General features: G+C 51.8%; 1 protein-coding gene across 1 annotated transcript; it reads right to left on the reverse strand.

The window, feature by feature from the left end:
* Window positions 1-1,023: 1,023 nt before the first annotated feature.
* ARL5C (ARF like GTPase 5C) lies at window positions 1,024-7,931 on the reverse strand. Its single transcript, XM_007465234.1, is given in 9 exon segments — window positions 1,024-1,072; window positions 3,135-3,172; window positions 3,174-3,291; window positions 3,850-3,947; window positions 4,658-4,669; window positions 4,672-4,807; window positions 5,949-6,009; window positions 6,631-6,772; window positions 7,908-7,931. Coding segments are annotated over 9 exon segments (678 nt in total).
* Window positions 7,932-10,547: the final 2,616 nt, after the last annotated feature.

Raw genomic sequence — 10,547 nt, forward strand, 5'->3', positions numbered from 1 at the left:
CTTTCCCCTAGGCCCAGGCAGAGCCCAGAGCTCTGAGTCCTGGCAAGTGCGGGTGTCAGTCACCTGGCAGAGGGCTGTACAGCCCAGGACCAAAGAGCCAGTCCCCTAGCCAGATAGACCCTTGAGGCAGCCCCGCCTCCATTTCCAAGGTGGATTTCCCCTGCCTGAGAACTTTGTATGAAAACCAAAAGCCAGTCTGAGGAACAAGCAAAGGAAGCAGGCAGAAATAAGAGGTGAGCAGTTTTCAATGGCATTTATTACACCTTCATAAAATTCCTACTACTGTGTGAAAAAAATCACTACAAAAAGACAAGAAAAGCAAATGCTCTAGGAATCTGAGCTATTTGGGAGGAGTAGGATTCACGCTGGAAGGACACTGGGAGTGAACGTGTGGCTTAAAGCTCAAAAGCTGTGGTCGGAGGGAATGGGAGGGTGAGGGAGGAGTAGATGTCCCTGCAGTGTGAGGGACTGTCCCTGGCCAGAAGGTCCTGTCCGCTGCCCTCTCCCCTCCCAGCCTTTGGCTCTGCCCTCCTTCCCCTGAACCGACCCCTTCACCTTTCTGGAATCTCCTCTGATCAAAGGATAGGGGACAAAGATGGCTAAGGGGCCAGAAAGCTGGAGTGGGGGGTGAGGGGGTTAGGGTTAGGGTTCTAGGAAATAAAGAAAAATTCCAGGGTTTCTTACTCTGTCCTCCATTTTTCCTACAGAGAGGTTGAGGGCTGAGGGGAGGGGGCTCCACTTCCTAATCCCCCAGCACATCCAGCAGCTTCCCTGGTGTCTCCAAGAAGGATACCTGCTCCCATGGAGTGAAGGGCAGCTTTTACTGTTGTCCTGTCTGCAGCAATTCAGGGTGCTCAGTCTAGTTCCTCAGTGGGGGTTGGGTGGATAGTGGCAATCTCACTGTCCATAGCTGCCCCTGGTCCCACCAGAGAATCACAGAAAAATAACAAATAGTCACTTGGGTTTTCCACCCACATCGTCCATGCAAAACCCTCAAAGTTTCTGGTTGGCCTCAGGCTGACATCAGTTGTCAGTGGCCCAAGACTGCATCCACTGAAGCCCGGCAGGCAACCTGCAGGGACAGAGGAACAGGGCAAGGGTCAACATATCCCATGAGGATGATGGTCTTCCCAGCCCCCAGCCCCTGCTGACTGATGGAACGACCAAATTTATATCCAATTTTGTGTGCAGTTAACAAATATAAACGGACTGTGTACCTACCATGTATCAGGTACTGTGCTAGGGGTTACTGGTGAAAAAATAGACATGCCCTCTAGGGCTTACAGTCTAGCAGAGGAGATAGATATTAAACAAATGATCAAACAATTCTGTAACTACGTACTGTGCTTACAGTCTAGCAGAGGAGATAGATATTAAACAAATGATCAAACAATTCTGTAACTACGTACTGTGATAAAGGTTAGAAAGGAGATGTACAGAGGCCTCTGGATGTCTGGGAGTCAGGGAGGGCTTCTTTGAGGAAGAGGCCTGGAGACCCACCTTAGCAATGTCTTTGCGCAAGGCTCCAGTGCCCCCTTCCCACCCGCTCCATCACTGGGTCAGTACCAGGGTGGCCTCAAAGGCCTGGGAAGAGGCTCCATAAGCAAGTTCTTCCATTATACTGTGAGCAACCCCAGAGAAGGAGTAGAGTCTTGGTCATGTCTGTTTCACTTGGCACAGTGCCTGGCACGTGGGGGTTACTTAGGAAATGCCGATTGAATTGAACCAACTGTGGTTTGGGGGAGGGGTCCTCCTGACCCAGGAGTTGGCAAGGACACTGCCAGAAATGTGTGGTTCCTTGGGCTGGCCTGCCTGAAGTCTCCCCTTCTTCAACTGGGCATCCATGCCCCCGGCCTGCTGTGACTCCACTTGAGAGGGAAGAGGAAAGGGAATTCTCCAGGCCTGATTCGAGTTCGTTTCTGTAGGACCATGACCTAGCTCTCTCACATCCTTCAGGTGTTTAAGCAGCTACCTTCTTAGCAGCCCCTCCCTGGACACCTTATCTAAAACTGCAACATTCCCCACAACAGACATCCAACTTCCCTTTCCTATGGATTTTTCCCCTTTACACTTATCACTTTTTAACTTACTGTATATTTTTCTTATTTTTATCGTTTATTGTCTGTTTCCCACCCCACCCCCCACCCCCACAGGAAAATAAGCTCCACAAGGGCAGGGATTTTTGTCTGTTTTGTTCACTGCTGTTTCTCAGGTGCCTAGAACAGTGCTTGGCACAAAGTACAGTCATTTCTCCATATCCATGGGGGACTGGTTCCAGGATCCTCGCAGACACCCAAATTCTCGGATACTCAAGTCCCTTATATAAAGTGGCATATATTTGCATATAACCTAGGCATATCCTCCTATATACTATAAATCAACTCTAGATTACTTATAATACCTAATATAATGTAAATGCTATGTAAATAGTTGTAAATACAATATAAATGCTATGTAAATCTTTGCTGGAACACGGCAAATTCAAATTTTGCTTTTTGGAATTTTCTGGCATTTTCTTTTTCGAATATTTTCAATCTGCAGTTGGTTGAATCCGAGGATGTGGAACCCATGGATATGCAGGATGGACTGTAGGTGCCCAATGAATGTTAAATGAATGATATCATTTATTCTCTATAGGAACTCTGGGAGGGAACAGGTATAATCACTCTCCTCTTTACAGACAAGGAAACTCAAGGCCAAAAGGACTCAGAGATTCCTGCCTGGAAGGCTTGTCCCCCAGGTCTTCCCATGGCTGTCTCTTCATTCAGGTCTCAGCTCAGAAGTCACCTCCTAGTAGAGATGGTCCCTGACGACCAGAGCTAAAGCAAACCCATACCTGTTATTCAATTTCACTTTCTTCAAGCACTTCTCAGTACCTAAAATGTTTGTGTTCAGGTGGAGTGTCACCTCTCTCCCAACTAGAACAAACCCCTAGAGACCAGGGACCCTGTCCTGTCTTGCTCACTGCTAACCCACAGCATCTTAACCATGGGTAGATGCTCAGCTGTCTTGACCCAGGAGCTAACTGTGAGCCAGATTCTGACAAGAGAGAGACAGGAGAAGGTTGTGATGGTCACTGGTCAGCACCACTGCTTAGGCCAAGCCCTGGAGGTCCAGGTGGGACAGCCATTAACCTTTCCCCGGTGAGGGCACAGCAGCCCTGTATGTGCCATGTGCCACGGGTGGTCTTTCATGGCACTAAGGGTGAGGAATTGGGAGATCTCCACGGTGGTCATGGAGTCCTTCATGGCCCGCTTATCGGCAAAGATCAGGATGGAAGCATCTCAGAGCCTGTGGACAGAGGAGCCCAGCCCCAGCCAGCCTGTGAAGCATCTCATAGAGCCTGTGGAGAGAGGATCCCAGCCCCAGCCAGCCTGCCAGGATCCAGCCCCCCCTTCCCATGGACCCATGAGTCCTCCCTACCTCCCCTGCTTTCCCAGGTGAGGTGGGGATGGAGGTCCTGCCCAACACTAACAACCACATCCAGTGACACTGACAGCTCCTGGAATGCCCCTCAGCCAGCTCATAGTATTCTTACAATGATCTCGGGAGGTAGGAATTTGATGATCCTCTCCGTTTATACTTGGGGAAATTGAGGATTAGAGAGGTAAAGTAACTTGTCTGGGGTCTCACAATGTGTGAGAAGTGGGGTCAGAACCTGAACTTGCAACTCTGGCTTCTGTGATCAGTTGTGCTGAGGGTGTTATTGCCCTTCATCTGGGATAATCTCGCCCCGCCCAAGCTGCTGGGATGGAGGTTCTCAGAGACTGGGGCATTAGGAATAATGCTCAGAGAGGCTAAGTGAGTAGACTGAGGTCACAGAGCTTGTACACCGGGTCCTCTCCCAACTGCAGGGGTCTTACCTCATGGGCCAGCATCTTACACAGCTCCTACAGAATGGTCAGCATTTGATCCCGGGCCGTGCTGTCAATCACAAGGATGATGAACTGGCCAGCAAAAGCGAGTTGTGAGTGATGGGCTTTCTCTTCAATGAACGTGTCTCCTTGCTCACTGCACTCTGCCCTGATGTGAGTCCCACAGAAAACAGACTGTGCATTCTCAAGACCTCACTACCCTAGTCCCATTTGAATTCCCTTTTCTATCCAGACTCAGGGTGGACTGAGCACGACTTCTGATTGTGTGCCAGAGGTTATGCCAAGCACTGGGCCTTCATGACTCCATTTAGGCCTCATCACAACCCCGTGGAACTGGAACTGTTACTATGCCCATTTACAAACTACGAGACTGAGGGTCAGGGAGGTGATGTATCTTGCCCTTGGCCACACAGCCTATGAGTAGCAGTATTGGAGCTCGAAATCAGCTCTCACTCCAGGAATGAAACCACTGGATTCTGCTGCTGCCGGAATGAGAAAGTAAGGCCCCCAGAGACAAAGGGCCTACCCCATCCAAGGCATCAAACAGAAAGCTGCCAGCAAGCAGACAAAGCTGCCAGGAAGTACTCAAAAATTTTAACGGGCTTTGTGCTGCATTAAGTATTTGACACATCTGAATTAGCTCTTGTTTTTTTATTTAATTTTCACAACCCAGGGAGGTCATTATTATGGTCTCCATCTCACAATGGGGGAACCAAGGCTCAGAGAGGTTAAGTGACTGGCTAATATCACACTGCCTCTCCAAGCCCAGGCACCCTCCTCACCTCAGCATTGGAGTCTCGTATGTGTTCCAAGCGGAGCGCAGAGCCTCCTCTCCCCCTATGTCCCACATGAAGAAGTGGGTCTTTTGCAAAACAACCTTCTCCACGTTGCTACGGATGGTGGGACATGTAGGGACCACCTCATTCTTCAGGCTGGGGAGGGAGGAGAGGGTACCAAGTGCTCAGCCCAGTCCTCTCCCAGCTCTGGCCCCCACCTGAAGTCAGGCTGAATCTAACTTAGAACAATTCAGCCCAGGTTGACGGAGCCTCTGCTGGGCATGAGGGAATGCAGACAGGAGTGAGACCAAGTCCTGCCTGGCTTGGACCCCAGAGAGGGGAGACTTATTAGAGCAGTCTCCCCAAACTTTAATATGCAGCTGAATCACCTGGGAGTCTTGCTAAAGTGCAGACTGTGATACAGTGGGTCTGGGCTACGGCCCAGCATTTTGCATTTCTAACAAGCTTCCAGATGATGCCAACACTGCCTGTCTGTGGACCACACTTTGAGTAGGAAGGGATCGGAAAAAGGAGACAGACATAAGTGAGGGCCATCAGAAAGGGGCTTTGTTTAAAGTGACTTAGAAAACACACACGTTTTTATACGTAGGGAATGCCTCTGGAAAATCTGGGAAGTGAAACTGGGATTTAGGGGTGAGAGGGAAACTTACTTTTCACTATATATGCTTGTATTGTTTGAATTTCCCTTTTCTTATAATTAAATATATATATATATATATTACTTTTTCAGGGGAAAATTTTCCTAAGTAAATAGGTTCCAAACAGGAGAGATGCCATCCAGAGTAAATATCGGGAAAAGCTCCGATGGATAATTACTCAGCACTTGTGCCAGACTCTGCTAGACCAGGAGCTACAGAGACCAGGCAGACCCAAAGCTGGCCCTGCCTTCTGGGTTTGAAGAAGGGGGAGAAAATGAAGACACGAGACTGGGGTGCAGGAGTTAGAAGGAGAGACCTGACGCTAGGGGGAGCGAAGAGCCCGGAGACCATCGGAAAGGTTCGGACAGCTTCAAGCCCGCAACCGGGTTTGGCAGGGGTAGGGCGTAGACGGAGGGGAGCAGTAGCGTTGCTCATACCGAGCAGGATTCAAAGGCCTGGCCGAGAAGTCATTGAACTGAGCGGCCACTTTACCGGGAAGGTCACACCAGGTTCCGCCAGTCAATCCTCCTGGCTACAGGGGAACCCGAGGACGCAGGGAAGGGCTCCGGTGATTGGTCCAAATGCTTGTCAGTCTGGTGGGAAGGCCCAGCCCCGCCCCCCATCCGAGAGTCGCTTACAACTGGTAGGGAATGGAGGTCTTTCTTGCATTGTCCAGTCCCACGATGATAACCCTGTGTTCTGGACGCATCCGGGGGAAGGGCAGGGTCAGGGCCAAACCCGATGACCAAGGGACTGTGTGCTCCACCAGTCCTCCCAGGAAGGAGACAAGTGTTCCCAGCAGGCTGGGGGGCCTGTCCCCACCTTACTACTTTTGCTCCCCCGCCCCCTTCCCCCACAAAAAAACAACAGGGCAGGTTTCTTTCCCACCGGGCCGAGACACCTGCGCCACTCCTGAGCAGTGGAAATGGGAGCTGAGCCCCACATTCTCCGCTCCACATTTCCAGAAAAGCGATTGTGCCAAAGGTCGGGGGCGCTCCGGGCTTGCCAAGAGAAGGGGTCTGAGGAAAGAGCTGAGCGAGCGTGAAGTCACAATCGCAGGAAACCGGCGACAGCGTTGAGCCGGAGGAAAGGAGGCTCGCCCAACCCTGCGCCCCTGGACGCACCGAAGCGCGCGACCGCCGAGGAGTGGGCGGGGAGGGGGCAGGGGAGACTGCGGAGCAGGCGGGGAGGCCCCACTCAGGACCCTCCGAGCCCGAGGTCCCCCATCACATCCGCCCAGACGACCCCAGATCGGGGGGATGGGGGGACAGGTGGGAGACTGATCAAAGCGGTCGCTCGGATGCCCTGTGCGCCCCTTACGCTGTTTCCCGAAGATGCTCATCAACTTGCCGATCAGTTGTCCCCATGGCACGTCCCGGGTCAGACAGGGATAGGACTCGGGGGCCTTCGGGTGCCCGGGTCGAGTCCCGGCGCTTGGAGCCCCGCCCCCCCGCCCCCACACCTCCGGAGGGCCGGGCAAGCTTTACCTATGGGGTTGTGGACGCCCCATGAGTCCCTCCCCTAAGGGGCTTGGGAATCCCCTGGGACGCTGGCCCCTCGAGGGCGCTATGAACCTCACAGTGACAATGAGTTACGTGTCCAGAGCCCTGGAGGTGTAAGGAAAATGGGGTCCAGACTTCACATCCTCCCCCTCGCCCTGAGAAAACCCCAGAGTTCTCTGGGTGGACTACTCCCCACTGCAAATCAAAGAGACCTAGCACAGGGGCCCACATAGGATGCCAGCTCTCCCTTCTCCGCGTGCCATGTCTGAGGCACTAGACAAACAAAACCCTAGGCCACCTGCCTTCTGTACTTACTAGCTGTGTGAAGCAGACAGAGACCACCCATCCTCTCTGAGCTGGGAGAACATCCCAACCCTCTAGTTGTTTCACCGGTGTGGGTCCTGTAGGCCTACTCAGAGTGAGTTCCCTTGGGGAAGGGCAAGATGTCCCCTCCTTTTGCAGGCCCCTTGGTGATGAGCAACTCCTAGGAGTAGAACAGTGCTGCTTCTATGGTTCACTGACCAAACGTACTGCTCCAGCACAGCTTTCTGATTCCCAAGGGTGGGCATCTGAAGACAGTGACGGAGCAAAAAGAGAGATCTCTCAGCCGGAGACCCTGCAAAGGGGGCCAGGATACTAAGACCCAGCCAAGCAGAGCCTGGGCCAAGAGAGAGCCAGGCTGGAAGACAGAGATGAAGGGGGAGCTGCTTGTGGCTGTTTGTGAATTTCCTTCTTTGCTTAAACTGGGAAAAACCAGAAGACAAAAGGAGAAATGGGGAAGGCAAACCAAACTCAGGCTGAGGGGATGGTTAAGAGAGACCAGTCACCACACAGGAGACTCGACTCCTAGCCCATTGCCACTGCCCTCTTACATCCCATGAGTGCGCCCCTTCCCCAAGGGAACAACACTTTAACTGGTCTCCCTGCCTCCCCTTTACTCAGAGCATCCTCCGCACATCCCTATTAACCTTACTAAAGCACAGCTCAGAGTCTGCTACTCCACAGCTCAAAAACCTTCAATGGCTCCCTATTGCCCACTGGAGTCAGATCAGTCTCCTCACCTGACATTGAAGAGCCACCATGAGCAACCCCCACCTGCGTCTGCAGGTTATCCCCCATGCTCTGCATCCATGGTCCTTGCCCACACAGACCCAACTATGATTTTGCTTCTGTATTTCTTCCACCTGAATGTCCTTCACCACCTCAGAAAGGTGGGTTCCTCTGTCCCTTTAGGTGCCCACCATAAAAGCCACCTACTTCCCAAGCCCTGGCCTGGTTCTCCAACTAAATGGGGCTTCTTTCTACCCTGAGATGATAACTGGCATGTCTGCTTTCTCCAGTCAACTGTGAGTCCTAGGGAATTCCCTGGCAGTCCGGTGGTTAGGGATCCGCACTCTCACTGCCAAGGGCCTGGGTTCGATCCCTGGTCGGGGAACTAAAATCCCATGAGGTGTGGCCAAAAAAAGCAAAAAAAAAAACCCCAAAACTGTGAGTCTTAGAGGGCGGGGTCATGTCATGCTCATCTGTGTACCCCACCCCCACTCCCTGCCTGAGCCAGCCCCTGGCATACAGTAAGGATGTGTTGTTATTGGATTGAAGGGCCATAAGTTAAGTTACGGCCTGAGAAATGGTCTTTGGAGTATTAAAAAATGAGCACAAGTTGAAGAGGATTGAGGAAGGCTGGGAAGCTTGTGGAGAGAAGAGGGAACAGCTCAGTAAATACAGAAATTTCATCCCACCCATGGTGGTGCCCAGAGTTAGAAGGAAGGAGAACTGACTACCAGAGCCCATCTGGGCTGATTCCATTTCAGCCCTCGTTAAAAAGGAGCTGGGGCTGCATCTGGGTGGAGTAGGATAGGGGTGCAGAGGGTGCTAGGGGAAGCAGCAATGTTTAAAGCATTTTTACCATCTGTTTCCTGGAGGGGAGGCGGCAAGGAACCTCTTAGTGCACCCTGACCCCACCATCAATAGCAGAATTGAAAGTGACGTTCTGCTCCCTGGAGCACATTCAGTAAACAGACAAGAGCTGCCTCTGCTGTGAGGCCCAGAGCCTGGATCCTAGGGGGTACTCATTCGTTTATTCATTCATTTGACAAATGTGAGTCAGGAATTAGGAACATGCCAAGCAGACAAAACAGACCCTGTCCGGGTCTTATGGAGCTTGCCATCTAGTTCGGGAGACAAATACACGCACCAAAAACCAAAAAACAACCCTGAGAGACAGTAGGCTGGAAGGCCTGATTTAGAAGGGAGCTGAGGTACACGTCTCTGAGGATGTGATTACCGGGGCTAAGACAAGATTTTTGTCAAGGGTACTGGGCTGGAAACCACACTCCTTTCCACCCTGCTCCCAGGCCCTAGTGGCCTCACCTCAGCTCACTTTTACAATGGTGGAAACCTTCAGTCTCTCCGACCTCAGCTCACTCTAGGGTAGAACCTACTCAAAAGACAGAAGCAGCTGGTCAGCGAGGGAGATAGGAGGGGTCCCCAGCATCTCCGTTCCTGAGTCCCTGAGGTGGCTGCAGTCATAGCGCCAGCCTCTCTGGGCCTAGTCCCAGCCGACTTCACGGTTGTGGAAATCCTCACATGTTGACAACCACCAGCATGCTTATTGTGTGTTGGTTGAGGGCTTATGGTTACCAGAGACAAGAGTCTCTCTCTTCAGGGACTTCCCTGGTGGTCCAGCAGCCAAGACTCTGCGCTCCCAATGCAGGGGGCCCGGGTTCCATCCCTGGTCAGGGAACTAGATCCCACATGCCGCCACTGAAGATCCCACATGCCACAGCTAAGACCCAGCGCAGCCAAATAAATAAGTAAATAAATAAATATTAAAAAAAAAAAGTCCTCATCTCTCAGTATCTCTAAGCCACCTAGAAATGCCTCTGCCGGCAAGTTCTGGGCAAATGTAATTTCAGGCAGAAGGCACATGGAGAGAAGACAGAAACATATTCAGACACCTGCCTCCTCTTCCCCTGCACCCCTTCCCTTGCAGAAGCTAGGGCATCCTGGGTCAGGAGAATTAGCACGAGACTTGGGGGTCACGGACACCACAGCACTTGAAATCCGATCTCAGTTCATGTCCTTGCTTGATGGCTGTGTTACTATGGACAGACTGCTTAACCTCGCTGAGCTTTATCTGTAAACTGAAGCTAATGAGCCCTGCCTTTGATTTTAAAGTACCAGGGTCCACTGCAGATGGAGTTCCTCTGTGCAGCCCCAGACCAAGCCTGTTTTCTGCTCTTGGACGTTCTCCCACATGCACCTTAAACCCACCTTGTCCAAAGCTAAGTATCATTTCTGCCTCAGTTTTTCACCTGCTTCCTCTATGTCTGGGAAGACCCTCACCCACAGTCACCCCAGATGCCTCCCTTTTTCTCACTAGCTGCCTCCAATCACTCTCCAAGAGCTCTCAATCGTAACTGCTAGATGTCTCTGGCAGCCACCACCTCCTTCCCCATTCCACTGAAAACCCTCCTCATTTTTCACCTGGAGCATTGCAGCTATTTCCAAGCGAGGCCCCCCTCCGATCTATGCTCCAAACTGCAACCGAGACAATCTGACCATCGCTGCTTACAGTCCTTCAGTTTCTGCACACCAGCTTGAGGACAAAGCCCAAACTCCCTAATGTGACTCAAGGCCCCTGTGACTTACTCCCGATGACCCCTCTCTTACCACCACCTTGAGAGCACACTTTGCTAGCAAAGTGCCAAGAACGTGTCATGCGTGTCACCTATT

This window comes from Lipotes vexillifer, unplaced genomic scaffold, assembly GCF_000442215.2.
Source record: "Lipotes vexillifer unplaced genomic scaffold, Lipotes_vexillifer_v1.1 scaffold591, whole genome shotgun sequence".
Lineage (NCBI taxonomy): Eukaryota > Metazoa > Chordata > Mammalia > Artiodactyla > Lipotidae > Lipotes > Lipotes vexillifer.